The 18,044-nt window shown below is 50.2% G+C and overlaps 2 protein-coding genes across 2 annotated transcripts in view; both read right to left on the reverse strand.

Annotated features, from left to right (window-relative positions):
* Positions 1-6,674: 6,674 nt before the first annotated feature.
* On the reverse strand, positions 6,675-10,472 carry MAFA (MAF bZIP transcription factor A). The gene has a single exon (XM_052704382.1). It carries the CDS (start codon positions 9,315-9,317, stop codon positions 8,457-8,459), a length of 861 nt encoding a protein of 286 aa, XP_052560342.1. The 5' UTR covers positions 9,318-10,472; the 3' UTR covers positions 6,675-8,456.
* A 3,088-nt stretch (positions 10,473-13,560) lies between these two features.
* ZC3H3 (zinc finger CCCH-type containing 3) overlaps positions 13,561-18,044 on the reverse strand; it is a 156,002-nt gene continuing 151,518 nt past the window's right edge. The window contains exons 12-13 of the mRNA XM_052703605.1: positions 15,699-15,782; positions 13,561-15,601 (exon numbers count right to left, since the gene is read on the reverse strand). Of these exons, the coding sequence (XP_052559565.1) occupies positions 15,570-15,601; positions 15,699-15,782 (116 nt within the window). The 3' untranslated portion in view covers positions 13,561-15,569. The remainder of the gene's footprint in view (positions 15,602-15,698; positions 15,783-18,044) is intronic.

An 18,044-nucleotide genomic window follows, 5' to 3' on the forward strand; every position in this document is an offset into this window, starting at 1 on the left:
GCACCTGGGCAGTGCATCCCTTCCTTAAAACTTAATCAGCAGCTGATAAATATTTCACAGAGACAAACAGGCCAGGTAGATAGGGGCCATACTTTATTCATGAGAGTTGGGGAGAGGAAAGCTGTGGGCAGAGCGAGCAGGGTCCAGCTGGGTCTTGGTCATCTCCTAGTGAATATTTTAAGGCCGAGACCTAGAATTATAGAATCACAGAGTATCCAGAGTTGGAAGGGACCCACAAGGATCATCGAGTGCAACTCCTGCATGGACAATGCATGTCTGTGTCCTGCAGCATCCCAGCATTATCCATGTCAGAAGATAGAGATATTCCAACAGCACAAGACATAGGAACGCATGTCACCATCCCTGAATGTGTTTAAAAACCATCTGGACGTGGTGCTCGGAGACATGATTTAGCAGGCTGTTGTTAGAGTTGGGTAGTACCGTTAGGTTGTGGTTGAACTTGATCTTTAAGGTCTTTTCTAACCTGAGCAATTCTATGATCAGCTACCACTGACCAGGACAGCATCCTGCAAGGCAAAAAAAATACCTTCCCCTGAATCAGTATCCCAAGAAGGGTGGGAGCCTCATGCTGCTTGACCCAGCACTATTCACATGTAATAACACATTTAATTAAACACAGCCAGGCCGCAGAGGCCGGCCTGACATTTAACTGGCATCTGAGAGGATGCTAACAAGAAAGACGTTAATTACCCAGCTTATTAGATGCCCGCATTATTAACATAACCCTGACGGAATTAACTTGATACAAACTATCCCACAAATATTAATTGCCTAAAACTTCCTCGTAACTCGAAGGTATTAATAAGACAGTAATTATGTATGGATTGTATAGCTGCAAGTTAATGACATGGCAATTTGATTTGTCTCTCAGAAACGCGATAAGCCCAAGGAAGTGTTCTCCGAACAATCAATTGATATTTAATTAGCGGACAGAACCTGTCGGCGTAAATCTAAATTAAACGCCCGCGACATTGCATTCAAAGTGTTGTGACAAAGGCTCCTGGGATGCATCAGCATGGCATGGGTCTCCTGCCACGGTATGTTAGGTTTCTGTCCCACAGGGCAAGTAACATGGAGATATGGCACATAGAAACATGGCTTGCGGGGCGTGGTGGGGATGGGCTGATGGTTGGATGTTGATCTTGGTTGTCTTTTCCAACTTTAAGTATTCTGTGACTCTATTAAAAGGCATGGGGCCATGGATGTGCACCTCTTCCTCCTCTTCCTCCTCCTTTAATCATAGAATCGCTCAGGTTGGAAAAAATTCAGCATGGAATTGCTCAGGTTGGAAAAGACCTTAAAGATCATCGAGTCCAACCACAATCTAACCATACTACCCTATCCTTTGCATGACATGTCCTTGGGTTGTGGTTTAGCATCATGCTTTACCCTTCACAGGCCAAGATATGAGAAAGATATACCTAACACATATCTTTTTGCAACTCTTCCATGAGAAAATAGTCAAAGATCTCAAAGGTCTTAGAGTTCCAGTGTTCTGGCCAGCCAAGCAGTAAGGAAAATGACCATGGACCCACTGCTTGTGTCTGTGAGCTCAGGTAACAAAGGAGAAGTGAGGTGAAAGGTGTTTGGGCATGAAAATGTCCCCCAAAAAATCCCAGAATTCAAGCAAAGGAACTGCATTAACATGTAAGAGGGATGGTGAATTATCACAGAACCATAACCCAACCCAAAATCAACCTGGAGAAGATCAGCATCCCCTATCCCTGCACTGAAGAAGATTGATGGTCCAACACCCACCTTTATGGCTGGCCAACCCCTAGGTACACCATCAACCTCCTAAGCAGGATGGGGTCCATAGGAGCAAGATGGCAGCAGACATTACAGCTCAACTCTCCCCCATCCACCTCCCCCACCTCTCTCCTTTCCCTACATGTAAATTGAAAGTAACAATTAGTTTATTTTTGCTTGTGCAAATTACAGCTCGTGCTCCCAGGGAGCAGACAGCTGCCAGGGCTGCGCTGAGCTGCGCGCCAGCCTCGGCCTGTTACATGAATAAATAACCTGGTGTTAGGGGAGGATGCTCTACCTGCCCTCCCCCCACTTCCTTTATTGCTCTCAATAAAAACAGAAAAAGCGGGGAGGGAACCAAAACCCAGAAATTCTTTGGATTTCACTCTGTGAGCCATTAGGCAATAAACGGATGAGTTAATTGGGATTAGTGGCACCATGCCTTCGCTGGAGCATGTTTCATTGAGAAGTGAAAGTTGAGCAGTGCCAGGCTCCAGCACCCAAAATCTTCCCTCTCCTCATGCACAGTCCTCCCAGCACAACAGAGATGTGTGCACTGCTCAACCTGCCAAAGGGGCTGCTATTAGCAAGCATCCCATACACCAAATTTCATATCCTATATTTGCCATCTTACATTCCACTTTCAACACTGCACATCCCCCACACCATTTCTAACATCCGACTTCTTGCGTCCCATGTCCAGTGTCCATTAACCCCACAACCCATATCCTATATCCCAAACACCATCTGCCATTCTGTATCCTACATGCCATATCAAACATCCCATTACTTGCATGCCAAACCCAATGTCCCATAAGCTGCATCCTGTACCCCATATCCTGTTGTCCATATCTTGTATTCAACCTTGCATATCCCATATCCTGCATCCCGCAGCCTACATCCTACATCCCATATTCTACATCTCACCTCCAATGCCCCATAATCTTCATCCTGTATCCTACATCCCTTATCTTGCATCCAATCTCCCACATCCTACACCTTGTATCCCGTACCCTGCATCCTACATCCTGAATCCCATATCCTGCATCTCAAAGCCCATATCTTGCATCCGATCCCCTACATCTCATCTCCGATGTCCCATAACCTGTGTCCTGTATCCCATATCATACATCCCACAGGCCATATCTTGCATCCAACCTCCCACATCCCACTGTAGCCCATAGCCCATACCCTGCATCCAACCTCCCACACTCTGCACCCTATCTCCCTCCATATCCCCATCATGCATTCCATAGCCCATATCTTGCATCCCACTTCCCACCATATCCCATATCCCATCTCAACACCCCATAACCTCTGCCTTATATATCTCATATCCAACATTTCACATCCTGCATCCCACCTCCAATATCCCCTATCCTGTATCCCGTAGCTCATATCTTCCATCCAACTTCCCACATCCCAGACTCTAAATCCTGCATCCCACCATAGGACATACTCCACATCCTATAACCCATCCCTTGCATCCAACCCTCCACATCCCATATCCTGCACCCCACCTCCCACTGCTATGTTATTCCCCCATTAACACTCTCAGTCCAATCATATTTGGAAATGTCTTTTATTATTTCCGCCACTTGGAGTTGGTAACACCACAAGGTCCTATGTCATCGGACCAATGCCCTCACATGCAAAGAGCCTTAAAAACCCCTGCAAAAACTCCGTGCACCCAAAAGAAAGGGTTTAGGATCATGTTGTGCACGAGGTTTTCTTGCATCCAGGAAGATCTCAGCAAGATCAGTGCAAAAGGGACACGAGGGAGGCACAACGATCAGCAATTTGCTGGGAATAAATCCTAGTTGTAGGGACGAGTCATGCAATTGCCAAAGCATAGTGAGCCCAGGAGCTGTCAGAAGCAAATCAGCGATGTATTTCCAGCGTGATCTATACCTATGGGTGGACTTCTATATAGGGAGCAGGGCAGCAGAACACCGAGGAAGGAGCCAGGCTTAGAGGGAGGGAGCGTGCAAAAGGCAAACTTTGGCCAAGCCAGAATAGAAAAATCACAGTAATTCCAAACCCCCCCAAAAAAACCCAAAACAACCCTCAAAAAACAACTCCAACCTACACCAGCAGCAGCCCTGAGCCCAGCACTGCAAAGCATAATGCTGACATTATGCTGGGGGGGAGGGAGGATTTGGTTTTATAGAGAGTTAATTTGTACTTTTGCAGCCCTGAATTCATTCCGAGCTTCCCCAGCACGATTGAATATCGCAGGGCTGCAGCGTGAGCTCAGGTTACCAAGATGTCAGGACTTGGGCAGAGTGTGCTGTAGCGCCTCAGGAGCAAACCCTACAGAGGATCATTATCAATAATTGACGAAGAATAACCCAGGGGTACTTCAGTGATGATGCACTGATACCCCCATTACCAGCATCTACGTGGCAGTGGGGGACAACACCGAGCTGAAATGGGTTATGGGTGGCTTTGCTTGGCTGGAAGCTGTGATATGAGCTTGGGGTAAGGAGGCATGGGTTGCTGTAGGGTTGCTGTGGATGGTGATTCTGTGGAACGCACACTTCATCCTACCTTCACTGGTAAGGGATGCTGGAAGAAAGCTTGCAGGTATTTCCCAGCCCAGCGATGTTTGAGTCACACTGAAGTGCTGGTGAAGCTTTTAAAGTGCTTCGCTGGAAGGTGGCATGGAGAGAAATACCATGCAGCCCCAAATCCTGGAGCCTCACACAGAACCCAAAGGGTTAAGGAGCAGCATCTTCCATGAGTGAGGCAGGGTGATGAGGGGACAATGTGGGTCCTCATTTCCTTGAGCCGCACCTCAGTGCTGCAAGGGGACAGGAATGAACAAAGAAGGGGGTGACTCTGCCCCCAGATATTGCCTGTGGATGCTATGGTTCCCTTCAGGAGCAGGACCCCACTGTTAATATGTTGTTATGATTTGGGGCTCTTCTGCTAACTGGGGGGATTCCCAGAAGGAAATAAATCAGAGCACGGGGGAAAAATATTAAAAAATAAAATAAAATTAAAACAAAACAATTAATTGCAGCAGCGCAAGGAGTGTGGATCACCTCCGTGCCTGGAGAACAGGGGATGAAGTTGCAAGTGCTGCTGCCAACACGGAAACGCGTGGATAGCAGTTGCAGAGATGGATCTGCTCCCATAGACCAGGAAGAGGGGAAAAAGAAAAGCGTGCACGGTCCCCAAAATGCCTGCACTCTGCAGGATCAGTGGGGGAACGTATCGTGGGGTGGCAGACCCCAGGGTGAGATCTCTTACAGCAGCATTGCCCCCAAACGCTACGGCCAACGCTGCTCTTCCATCCCAGAACAGCGCACAGTGAAACCTACAGAGGTAATGGGGGGTGACCACGGAAGGAGGAACAGGGATAGAGACGGGGTGGCCAAGATCAGGGACACTCAAACTGAGCGGTGTGATTCAGGGAAGCGTTGGTCCCACAACCTTTCCTCTCCCTCCCCAGACTCTCCTTTATCTGGTCACGGAACCAACGGTTGGAAATGTGCCCCCAAAAAATGTATCAAAGTAAGGAAGTGGGATGTGGGTGATATGGGGAAATTGGCTGCACCCCAACGGGGAGCTCTCATATGCTCCCCCCCAAAAAATAGCAAAGAGAGGAAGCAATGTCCCAAAAAGAAGCTGAGTGGGGCTGCAGAGACTGTGGTGGGGATAGCAAAGCTTTCAGGCGTGAAATAACAACAGGAAAAAGGGGTGACCAACCCTAAAGATCCCACAAAGCTTTCAGCCCCGGCGCATCACACATGGCACAAGGACCCCTCTCCACACACCCCAGCTCCCGGCGCAAAAATCTGACACAAAACAGCTGGGCTGCTTCCTAGGGAAAAAAATTAAATTAAAAGAAGGCATTTCTGGTCCCCGAAAGTCCAAAAGAGATGCAGAAAGCGAGATAGAGAGGAACTGCTTAGGCGCAGTGGGGTTATTTCATGTTGGGAAGTTGATATATGGCAGGAGCCAGGAGGGATCGCGGCGCAACTGGGCAAAAAATACAGGAAAAAAAGAATTAAAAAAATTAAAAATAAAGATGAACAAGCTCAGAAAGAGGCCCTTTTGCAAACTGCCCCGCAGTGCTCACTGCCCCAGCATGGTTGAAAAGAAGCTGGAATTGCACAGCGATGGCTGTGCCCGTCTACGACGGCAGCGCGGAGCGGAGCTGCCGGGAGCACACAGACTCCAAAAGGATCGCAAAAACCTGAGCCTAACTCTTTCCCCTTAGCTGAAAAGTCTATTTTTTTTTTTTTTTTTTTTTGCTTTATCTTTTTCCATAATGCTCATTTTATGGTTTTCTTGAGGGGAAAAAAAAAAAGTCAATTTCAGAGGTTTTCCTTTGGTGGAAAAGTCCCGTTTTTTTTTTGGTTTATTTTCGGTTTGTTTTCCTGCTCCCTTGCTTTTAAAAAAAAAAAAAAAAAAAAAAAAAGGCGAAACACTCAGAAGAGAGCAGCGAAAAGGGGGGAAAACAAGAATAAAATTAAGATTTATTACCATTTAAAATCAAGCTCGGTTGAGCTGAGGTCCAACAGGATCCGCAGTCCCCGCATTGGGACGGAGGTGACTTTTCGGTGACCACGGGGACAAAGGTCTCCGGGGCGCACAGGACGCAGGGACTGGGGAATGCCCAACTGGAAAGAAAACAAAACAAAACAAAACAACCAACAACACACACAGGACACAAAAAAAAAAAGACAGAAAAAAAGTGAAAAGCAAAAAGCACAGCGGGGCAGAGCCGGGGGCTGCGCTCCCTCCCTGGAAGTAACGCCAACAATGATGGAAAACAAAGAGTCACCCAATGAGCCCCCAGCGCCGCGACACGGAAAAGGGGAAAAGGAACCCAACCCCAAAACAAAAAGCAAAGCCACGGAGGTCCACGCGTCAAGAGAACAACCGACCCAGGCTTTAGTTGAATATAAGTTTTTTATCTTGATGCAACATCGTTAAAACCGTCACAAATCGAAACAACAGGTCGTTAAAAACGCTCCGCACCATCAGTCCCTAAAATGCACCAAAGCTCGCTTCGTCGGAAGACCCTCGTGGGTTCCCCCCCTCCCCCGTGATTAATATCAGTTTTCCCCAAATAATTAACATTTTGTGTGTATGTGTGTGTGTGTTTTCCTTCTTTAAATAAGCAACATTAAAAAAAAAACCAACAACAAAACAACCCAACAAACCGCTCCTCCGCTTCCTCTCCGAGCACAATTGCACAAACTCTACTTATTTCCCCCCTCCCATCCCTCTCTTTTTTCCTTTTTTTTTGGGGGGGCAGAGAAATAATGTGCATTTTCCTCTCCTTTTGTCAGCGCCGAGGTTAAAATAATTCCTTTCCCAGAGGGTTAATAAATAAATCTGGTGCATAGTGAGATAGCAGCCAACCGTTCGCAGTTCATATATTACTCTATTGCCTTTCAGGTCGCCCTAATTGTTATCTCCCCCCTCTCCCTCCCCCCCTATTTTTTTTTTTTATTTTTAAGAGCATAGATAATTTTAAATCTCTATAAAACAGTATTATTTAACCCAATCGATTCCTGTATATAGTGCATTCGGCTTCTTCCCAACATCATTTAAATTAACTTGGATATTATTTGCATGCTATTACATACAAACTTTTAAGACTCGTGTTTTTGTTTTTGTTTTTTTTTCTTTTTTTTTTTTTTTTTTTTAAGGATTTTGTCTTTTTTTTTCTTTTTTTTTCTTCATAAATCACCAAGCAAAATATAGGCTCAGGAAGAAAACAAACAAACAAACAAACAAAAAAGCAGAAAAAAAAAAAAAACCCTAAAAACTAAACTAATTTCTACATATGTACAAGGGAGGGGGGGGGGAGGAGGGTGAATAAGTTAAAGAGTGGCTCAGGTTGGGGTGCAGGTGGCGGAGGGCCGGGCAGGGCACAGCGCTGCCAGACCTCCCCTCCAACCCCCTCCCAGGGCAATGCACGGGGACACCCCGAAATTAATTCATTATAATAATTAATGGTCATTAAAGGAGGGGGTTAAACACGCAGGGTGGAGGGCGATAGAGCTCCGGGGGCGGCACGCCGTACACGTCCCGCATGCAGGCTGGCTCCACGTCCGCTGCCTTTCCGCCCCCTCCCCTCCCAGGACCCCTCTTTGATTCAGTCCAAGTCCTTATGGGGGGTGGGGGGGTGGTTGGGATCCCATTCCCCCGTATTTTCGGAAGAAAATACTTGTTTTTTTTTTTTGTTGTTGTTTTAATACAAGCAGATTGTTTCCTCTTCCCATATAAGGGGTCTATAGGATGACCCCCCTCCCCTGGACCCCCCCCTTTCCAGCTCGAGTCCTGATGGGGTTGGGGAGGGGGGGTCCCATTTCCCCCATTTGTTCTGAAGAAAATATTTATTACAATACAGTAGCAGATTGTTTGCTCTCCCTGGATAAGAGGTCTATAGGACACGTCCCCCTCTCCCCACACAGGGAGGTCTATGGGATGCGTCCCCCTCCCCAGGACCCCCCCCCCCCCCTTTCCAGTCTAAGTCCTGATGGGGCTGGGGAGGGGGGGGAGGGGTCCCATTTTCCCCGCATTTTCGGAACAACTTTTCAGAAGAAAATAATATATATATATTTTTATACAAGCAGATCGTTTGCTCTCCCCACATCGAGGGGGGGGGGGAAGGAATAAAGGGGCATTGCAATGTCACCCCCCCGCTTCACCCCACCCCGGGCTCACATGAAGAAGTCAGCGGCGGTAGTTTTTGGGGCTGCGGGAGGTGATGGCTCCCGGGGGAAGCCCCGCGCCGCCAACTTCTCGTACTTCTCTTTGTACAGATCCCGCTCCTTGGCCAAACGGGAAACTTCTTGCTTGAGTTGTTCCACTTGGCTCTGGAGCTGACACTTCTCGTTCTCCAGGATGTGCCTCTGCTGGACCCGCTTGTAGCGACAGGACTGCGCGTAGCCGCGGTTCTTCAAGGTCCTCCTCTTCTGCTTGAGGCGAATCACCTCCTCCTTGCTGAATCCCCGCAGCTGCCGGTTGAGCTCCCGCACCGACATACTCACCAACTGGTCGTCGGAAAACCTCTCCTCCAAGCGCAGGTGGTGGTGGTGATGGTGGTGGTGGGCGTTGTGGTGGTGGGCTGCCGGGGGCAGCTCCTCACCCCCAAAGGGCTGAGGCCGGAACGACTCATAGCTCTGATGGTGATGATGATGGTGGTGCGGAGCGCCGATCAAAGCCTCCACAGCATCCTCCGGGGTCAAGTTGAGCGCTTCGGGGTTGAGGTGGTGTTGGTAGCCCGACATCCAATACAGCTCCTCCAGCTGCGGTTTGGAGCCCAGGGGAGCGGCAGTGGGACCAGCACTCGGTTGCCCACCGGGGCTGGGAGCGCAAAAACTGGGCGAGGAAGGCACGGAGGAGCACGGGGTGCTGAGAGGGGTGGAAGAAAGAGAACCAGCAGGCAAGCGGTGGCACAGCCTCTCGGCCTCCGCCGGCTCTTTCTTCACCTCAAACTTCATCAGGTCAAAATCGTTGACGTATTCGATGGCGAGGGGGCTGGTGGGCAGCTCCGCGGTCATGGCCAACTCCGAGGCCATCTCAGTCCATGGAGGGGGAAAAGGTTCCCCGCCGCTTGCAGCGGGGCTGGGAGCAGGGAACCTCCGCTGAGGCTCCGCAATGGGGTGAGGTCGGGCTGTCCGAGGTGGAAATCTTTGGGTTCCCCCCCCCCCCCTTGTCCTTTCAGGCTCCGATGAGGGCTTCACTGCGCTTCTGACAGGACAGTGCTCAGGGACTCGGCTCCGGGATGCAGCCAAAATCCAGAGAACTTCCAATGGGGTTTTGCCAACGGCTTCAGCTCCGGCTCCTGGGAATTTCCGATGGGGTTCTGCTTCAACTCAACTCCGAGTACCTCCAGCGGGTCTTTGTCACCGACTTCAGTCCAGCTCCGGGGATCCTCTGACGGAGTTTTGTTGCTCTCTTCAACTCAACTCCGGGAAACCTCCAGCGGGGTTTTGCTTCAACCCAACTCCGGGGAAAACCTCCGATGGAACCGTTCCTGGGGACTCCGCTCCAGGATTCAGCCCAATTCCGGGGAAACTCCGATGGAGTTTTGTTTCAGACCAACTCCGGCTACCTCTGATAGGGTTCTGTCGCTGACTTCAGCCAAATTCCAGCGGAGCTCCGACGGTGTTTCGCTTCTGCTCAACACCGGGAAATCTCCTCCTGTGGGGCTTTGTCGCCGACTTCAGCCCGGCACCGAGTAACGTCCAACGGGATTCTGCTGCAGACTTCAGCCCCAACTCCGACGAAACGGTTCTTAGAAGCTCTGTTCCAAGATGCAGCCCGACTCCGAAGAACCTCCGACGTTGCCTTATCGCGGACTTCAGCCCAACTCCGCCGAACCTCTGCTGGGGTCCCGCTCTGCGACCGCCCACTCCCGACGGAGTTTTCCGTCTCCCCACAGCCACGCACAGGAGCTCAACCCCAGCTTTCACCCGGGAGCGAAGCGCACCACGGGTCTCTCAGTGCGGGATGCCCGGAGCTCTCTGCGGTTCCTCCGCTGCCTCCCAATGGCGAGCAACGGGGCAGCGCCCTGCCCGCCCCTTCCTGCCTTCCCCTTGGCACCTGCCCCAGCCCCACCTCCCCGGGGCTGTGAGCCTTCCTCTGCCCTCCTCCTCCTCTTTTCTCCTCCCCTCCCCGGACAACACTGGGGGGCGGGGAACGCAAGGCTACCCTCTCCCCGCCCGCACCCTCCGCGGCACAGCGCTGAATGGAGCCCTCCGCCTTATATATGGGGAGAGCCCCTTTATATCCGCCCCTAAGGCGGGTCTTAGGGTCCGCCAGCCAATCATAGAGGCGACCGCCCGAGGATATTTACATATTCCCATGGCAACGTCCCTGGGTGGCTGTCAATCAATGAGAGGAGGGAGCTCGGCGCTGCCCGCGGGAGCCCCGCAGGAGCCCCCAGGAGGGTGGCGTAGAGCTTTCCCCTATGGTACCACCCCCTATAGGCACCCCCGATAAGCACCCTCTATAGGCACCCCCGTGTCCTCACCCTCACAGCTCCCAGCCACCACCCCAAGCAAGCTGCAAGGATCATAATGATGGAAAACAAAACAAAACAAAACAAAACAAATCCCTCAATTTCCATCCGAGAACCCCCAAAAGAATGAGGGGAAAAACGAAAATGTGGTTTATTCAGCCCAAATTTCACAGGATGTCTCACCATCCCACAGATATCAGATACCAAACATGGGGGCAGCCCCTTCCTAGCTCGCTGTTCTCACTGGGGGGAATGCTTAGCATCCTTCCCATGGCACAGCTACACTTGCACAATGCCTTAGCTAGAATTTTTGGAATTCTTTTTTAGGATTTTCCCATGATCTGTTGTTTTTTAGGCAGAATGCAAACACCAATCCCTGCATTCAATGAATAGGCGTCAGGCTGATTTTCTGCTCGTTTGGTGCGAAGTTGGCACTATGGATCTTCACTGGGTCTTCCAGGTGGAAAAAAAACATTGGTAAAATCAAGGTGAGAAGCACCAAAAAGTCACCTGAGCATCTTGGAGCTGTTTCATCACTTTGAGGCATGAATGTAGAGTGAACAAAGGGGATTATAGGGATTATAGGGTGAATGCAAGTGTTATAGGGTGAATGTAGGGGTTACAGGGTGAAGGTGCATCCCAGTGCATGAGATCCCATCGTGTTGGGATGCTGTGGGGTGCTGAGCATCCTTTGGGATGTGGTCCAGGTGTGGACGCTGCTCCCAGCCCTGCCACCTCGTGGCTGGTGGGGCTGCAACGTGGGAGGGAGGAGGGTGGGGGATGTTTGGGGAGCCCCAGCACTTGGAGAGCTTTGGGATTGATGATAATGGGGTCAAGGGTGGTGTTAGAGGGGTTAGGGTTGGTGTGGAGATGCACACCAGAGCCAGGGATAAAGCACATGGCACAATGTGTCCAAAGGAAACTGAGGCACAGGGATGCCACCATGGCCCAAGTGTGAACCACCTCCATCCTATGGGGTCCTCTCCATCCACACCCACGAGGATGCCACTTACACCACCACAGCCTGACCCCAAGGGTGGACCACCTCTATCCACTCCCTCCATCCACACTCACCCATTGGGCTGGCAGAGACCCCCAGTGTGAAGATTTGGGGATGGGGACACAGTTTTTCCCATTTTCCTGCTGACAGGCAGGGCTGAATTAACGCAAAAGGGTTCGTTTGTTTGTTGAGGAGGCAAAGCAAAGAAAACCTGCTGCATTCCAAACAGTTAAAACCAAGGGCCATTCATGTTTCTCCATGCGTTATCAATATCCCCAATATCTACCAATACATCCAGTATCTATAAATACTTCTAAAAGTCAAATGATGATTTTATGGACTGCAATGCACAGGGGCTATGGGACGGAGGTGATACAAAGGTGGGGGAGGATGCAAGAAAGGATGGTTTGACGATGTAGTGCAATAATAAAAATGCATCTTGTGAGGTGTTTTAACCATGTTTTCTTGTGCTCTTCCAGCTTGAAAACCACCTGCAGCAACATGGAAAAATGCACCCAAAATTGAAAACACAGTTTGCAACAACTCCACAACCTGTAATGTGGTGTCATTGGGATTTGCCACAACCCAGTGGGTGCCACCTCCCATGAGCATCCTTGGGGTACCCAATTGGAATCACCAGCAGTGGACAGGAGCCACGGAGGGATTAGGATCAGGCCAGGATCCAAGCGGGGCCGTCGCTCGGTATTTTTAGCCCCATCCCTTCCCTCCCCACCACGTCACGTTGGTCATCTAAGTTTACTCACAGGCGGTCGAGTGACATAACCAGGTTGGAGGGCACGGGATGGCAGCGGGATCGCGTCACCCTTTGCTTTTAGCTCCTGTGGCCCTTTAACCCTTGGAGTATGGATGGGCACCACGATCCCGTGTCAGCGCTGCCTCAGTTTCCCCAAATTGCTGTCGGATTTGGCAGGCTGCAGAAGCGGGGTTACAGAGGGGATGTGCAACCCAAAAGTGATGGCACCATCCTGGTGACCGTCCCTTAGCCACCGCTAAGCACAGATCTGACCCGAGGGAAGGGTCAAAAATAATCCTGCTAAGGTTAAAAATTGTGTGAAGACATGGGACAGGACAGGGGGGAGGAGGGCTGGGGACAGCCACAGTGATGATGGGCAGCTCGAGGGAGATGCTACCCTGGCACCTGCTTCCCCAGCAGGGGACCAAGAGCTGTGCCAGCAGCCCTGGATCGTGCCTGAGGGTTTTCCAGGAAATGTTTACGGTGCCCTCCAGAAACACAGCTCCGTATCCCTCCTCCCTCCTCCTCCTGCTGTCCCCATAGGGCCGAGCTCATGCAACGCTTTCTCACCCTAAGGCAGCATCCAAGAGGCACGGATAAAACCCTGCCGTGCCCATCGCCGAGTGCTTCAACGCTCCTGGCCACCGTCACCTTGCAATGGCCACCCCTGGGGACCTTGCCACTCATCATTATTGGTGAACTCAGGTTTTTGATGAGGAAACCGTGTTTCTTGCACACTTCCAGGGATGGTTACTCGACCACCTCCGTGGGTAGCCTGTTCCAATGCATGATCACTCGTTCTGAGAAGAAATTTCTCCAAATATCTGAATTTTCAGATTGGAGTGGGGGTTCTACATACAAACCCAGAAGTTGGAAGATTTGCATTTTCGTGTTCAGCTTCTTCAAGGGAACAACGTGGGACATCTGTGCCCGTTTCCCACTCACTGCATGACTCCGGTAGAGTCATAATGCTGAAAGATGAGCAAAGCTCCAGGCAGAAACTCTTTTATTTAAATACAAAACCGCACAAGTTAATAAAAGACATTTAGTAACAACGGGGACGACAACAACTTTATTAAAAAAAAAAAAACAAAAAAACAAAAAAACAAAAAAAACAATGAGGAACTCCATACACAATGCTTGGTTGAATTTTCCCATAGAGACGGTCACACGAAATCGGTGCAGAAAGCAGAAGAAGGGTGGAGCAATAGGGTCCCCCACTCTAATATCTCTGCCCTTCTTCAAGAGGTGACAAGCATCGATGACACGGTGCCTTTGGTGGCCTGCCATGCCCCAAGTCACCCGAGCCATGTGTCGGGGTGAAACACAACCCGGGGGCTCTGCCTACCATAAATCCCATCACTCCCTCCCTTTAGGAGCTGGGCAGGGGGGAGCCTTCCAGTCTCTGCCCCTACCCTCTATGGGGTGCACACACACAGCTCCTCTGGGGGATGTTCTGGGTGTAAAAATGCAGCCATCAGCTTTAATGGAGCTGTTGTACACCTGAGCCTGCGGCGACACGGTGACATTGTCACCCATCCCATGACCAAGCACACCTGGGTGCCTGCTCCCTGGAGACAACAGAGCTGGCACTGCCACTGTCTTCTTGTTGGAAATGCCAGAGGTGGGGGCTCACGGGTTCATCCAAGCTCCAGTGGGATGAGTGGGGTGACGCCATGAGCATCGGGACCAAGCAAAATGCGTTTGCAGTGCAAAGATTGGCACGTGCATGTAGAACTGTGGCACTGCCCCTGTGGGGCACGCAGTCCTGAATTGTATAATGCTGCTGCATTTTCCCTGCAGGGCTCTCAAAATAAAGTTTGTCCTAAGGTATTGCCTATCAGATAGGCAAATCTTGCTATTTAAGGACACAGATGAGCAAATCATGCCTCCTGACACCTCTTGGCAAGGGTTGACCTGTCCTCCGTGTCAGGGAGCAGCATCCACCACCCAAAACCGCTCTGAAAATTGAATCCATGGATGCAAAAATCACGGCAGCATTTCAAAAACTGCAGAGCCAGCAGAAACCTGCTTGGCAGAGGGCTCCCCACACGCCTTTAAATCATGGAGATAAAGGCATGGAGCAGGAAAACCAAAACCTGGCCAACAGACTGAGCACTATCAACAATCATCAGTGCCTCCATCCATCTGCACAACGGCAGCAATGAGAGCCATGATCCATCTTTCATCAGCTCGTTGCTCTACAGGAGGAGGTGAACCAAGACCTGAGATTGGCACAACTTATCACACGGATCAGGGCTGGTGCAGGGGAGCATCAAGGGTCAGGATGAACAGGCATCCCCCTAGGAGATAGGATGCTGTGAGATATCAGATTAATAATGCATGAGGGACAGTAGTTGAGCACTGAGGTTGTGCCGTGCTGAGCAGTTACACTGCTGTTGTTATTTCCTACCAGGCTGGGAGCTGCTTTTGCTTCCATGTGGATTCACAGGGGTCCAAAGACCCTGAAAAAAGCTAGTTTGGATCTCCAGGAGAGCAAAACCCGCCGGGACACATAGCAATGGTCTGAGCTCAGTGCTGCTCCTGAAAATAAGGGATGGAGCAGGATGCAGACTGGCTTTTGGCATGGAAACTCCAACCTATGTGGGAACTTTGTGTCATGCTACACCTTACCATGATAACTTGAGATCTGCAGGTACCTCATCCCAAATAGAGCAAGGGGTGTGGATGCAGGCATATGACCAAGGATGCTTGGTAGAGTATCCTACCTTGTATCCTACACCCAAGCAGTGTCCATGTGACTGGCTGGTTGAACATCTCCACTCTTCATCCTCCCCAGGAGCCTTAAATAAACCAACTTAAACCAGAATTTATTCCCAAACTTAAAATACTTCAACAAAACCACCTCCCTGAGGTGCTGGGCTGAGGGAACGCTTCTCCATGCCACTGCCAGGCTCTCTGGTGAAACAATATCCCAGAAAATTGAACAACAAAAAGAAGGTGCCATGTCCCAGCACGGTGTCCTGAGGTAGGTGCCAGGCAATGCCTGGCTCAGTGTTTCCTGAGCTGGTCAGCTGCCACGGGGACAACGGTCACAGCCTGGGCTTGATTTGCAGCTGTTTGCCTGAAAAGGAGAAAAGCAGAAAGGTGGAATTGCGTCCCACGGTGCCTCTAAGGCTTTGTGTTCCACCTCTGGAAGGTGGCATGGGAAAAGGTCTTACCTCTACTACTTCCCTCCTCCAGAGTGGTGCTTTCTGAGTCCTGTAAGGTCACCCACATTGAGGTTCTTTTCCATTTGGTGCCACCTGGAAGGAGAAAGGGACAAAAAGAGGAGAATGTCATCACAGTTCCTGCTCTCTCTGCCCAACTGCCCATGGGTTGATGGTTGGACTAGATGATCATATTGATCTTTCCAACCTTAATGATGATTCTATGACTTTCCCACTGGAACTGCCCCTCCTTGAAGGAGAGTGTGCCCCAAAATTGAGACCTCATCTAAAATGGGCTTCAGTGTGAGGTGGGCTTTTTGCAGCTTGGGGTTGGGTGATGCTCCACCACTGCCCTGCCAGCTGCTATCGAGGACACACGTCCCCCCACAGTGTGGACTGGTGTCCTTGTCTCTGGGGATGTGTTTCCCTGCTAACCCAGATTCGGGGTGGCCAGGACGGAGCTGACTGGTTCCCCAAATCCCCGTTGAGCATCCTCAGCCACCAGCAAGCAGCATGGAAGGAAGGCACCTGTGACTCTCACTACATCGCAGTGAACTGAATTTGTTGTAAGCTCCCAAAATTATGGTCAAAACATAAAGCAGTTGAATCTTTAAGCTGCAGCATAAGGTGGAAGGTCATAGACTGCTCTGGGGCAAAGAGAAGAGCACCAGCAAGCGAGAGGTTAACTCACACTTGGCACTCTGGTGAAAAGCTTTGGGGACATTCCTATCACCCTGTAGACAGAGAGTGGGTTTGACTGCCTGGGACCTTCAGGATCTTCCAGGTCCAACCTCCTGAAACGGGACATGCAGGGGGAAAGGGACCCATGACTCAAATGTGCTCGGAGGCACCCGCAGCCATCCGAGTCACCGAATGGCGATGACGAGAGAGCGAGAGGGAAAAATGATAACCAAAAAAAAACCTGCCTGGGGATTTGGGGCTGCATAGCTGATGGGTTTCACGACCCTGTGATGACAAGCCTGGTGATAAATCGCTTCTGCCCGTGAAGTCAGGAGGGGGTTTGGGGATTCAGCCTGTGCGATTACAGAGATGAGAATAGCTCTGGAGCTCCGGAGAGTGCTGCTGCCATCTAGCTGGGTCCCAGCACACAGGGCTGGAGGATGCTCTTATGCAAGGATTTGAGAGGGATATTCAGCCATCCCTGAGTATCCCAGGGTGCTCTGGAGTGTTGTTTTGGAAAGCGAATGTGGAGATACGTAGAAAGCAATGCCTCTTCAGGGTATTTACACCATAAACAAGCTCAGCTTTGGTTTGAGCAGGGACTTTCTGCTCTGGGTTTCCAGCTGCTGCTCTGCTCCCAAAGCTCTGGGTTTTGAGTCTCCCTAGAACCTCCTCATTATTTTCCATCCTGCACTCCCTTGGAAGAGCAGGTGAACAAACATTTTTTGGGGTGCTTACTGTACGAGAGAGACAGATGGAAAGCAAAGCAGCAACAAGGGATGGGAACGGAGGAAAACAAACCAGGCCTCAGTACTCCCAGCACGCCTTAAAGAGAGTCCCACATACTCCTATAAAGCTGAAACCCCATGATGACCCTTTTGGAGATGACCCTTTTGTAGGACAATCCCATGCACGCTTCACGACTATGGTGGACAGTGTGAAGTCCTCCTCTGTTTTGATGGCAATAGGATGTTTACTTTTCTGCAGAGCTTCTCAAGTTCTATTTTCTCCATGGGAAGGTGGCTACAGGGTTCTACCTGCAGGGCAAGAACTTTCCTACAGGGAGGCAGAAACATGGTGGCTAACTTGAGAGAGGACAAGACACTGAGATGAACATGGAAGGGAAAAGGAGCTTCTCCACAGGTTGCTGAGCAATGAGAAATCCTTTCTGATTTGGATTACATCATGGAGAAGGCAGAAACAATCCTTTCCAAACCCTATCCAGATGTTCTGGTCACAAGTACTACGTGACTGGTTTCTGGTTTGACATCAGTCCATCTTTTCAGCCATCCAAAGCACCTCTTTTCAGAAGGTCTCCTGCAAAAGCAGCATCCCCAAACCATATCTGGCTCTGGAAAGCCCAAGAACACATTGTCCTCCAGAAGCCAGGGGAGCAGCAGGTCATGTCTGTGAGCTGTTCTTCTCTTCTAAACTTGGATAAACAAACTTGCTCAGAGTCTACAGTGCCGTGGCAGTGATACATAGCTTTGGAGCTAATTTATGTAAAACAAAGAGGGCTCATTTAGCACCTTTCCACCCTTAATATAACACCCATACATCAGAAGGCTGCACGGCAGCCACGATGGCCTCAGCTATTAGTCACCTGTGACGCAGGCTAATATGGCTTTGAGGAATGGTGGCATGAGCAGCTCAAACTCCTCAAGACTCTCCCAGCTG

Source organism: Tympanuchus pallidicinctus, unplaced genomic scaffold, assembly GCF_026119805.1.
Source record: "Tympanuchus pallidicinctus isolate F22 unplaced genomic scaffold, pur_lepc_1.0 scaffold5, whole genome shotgun sequence".
Taxonomy (NCBI): Eukaryota; Metazoa; Chordata; class Aves; order Galliformes; family Phasianidae; genus Tympanuchus; species Tympanuchus pallidicinctus.

What these genes read in the sequence shown, in the direction of transcription:
- MAFA (XM_052704382.1), bottom strand. Translation starts at nt 9,317, where the DNA reads ATGGCCTCGGAGTTGGCCATGACCGCGGAGCTGCCCACCAGCCCCCTC.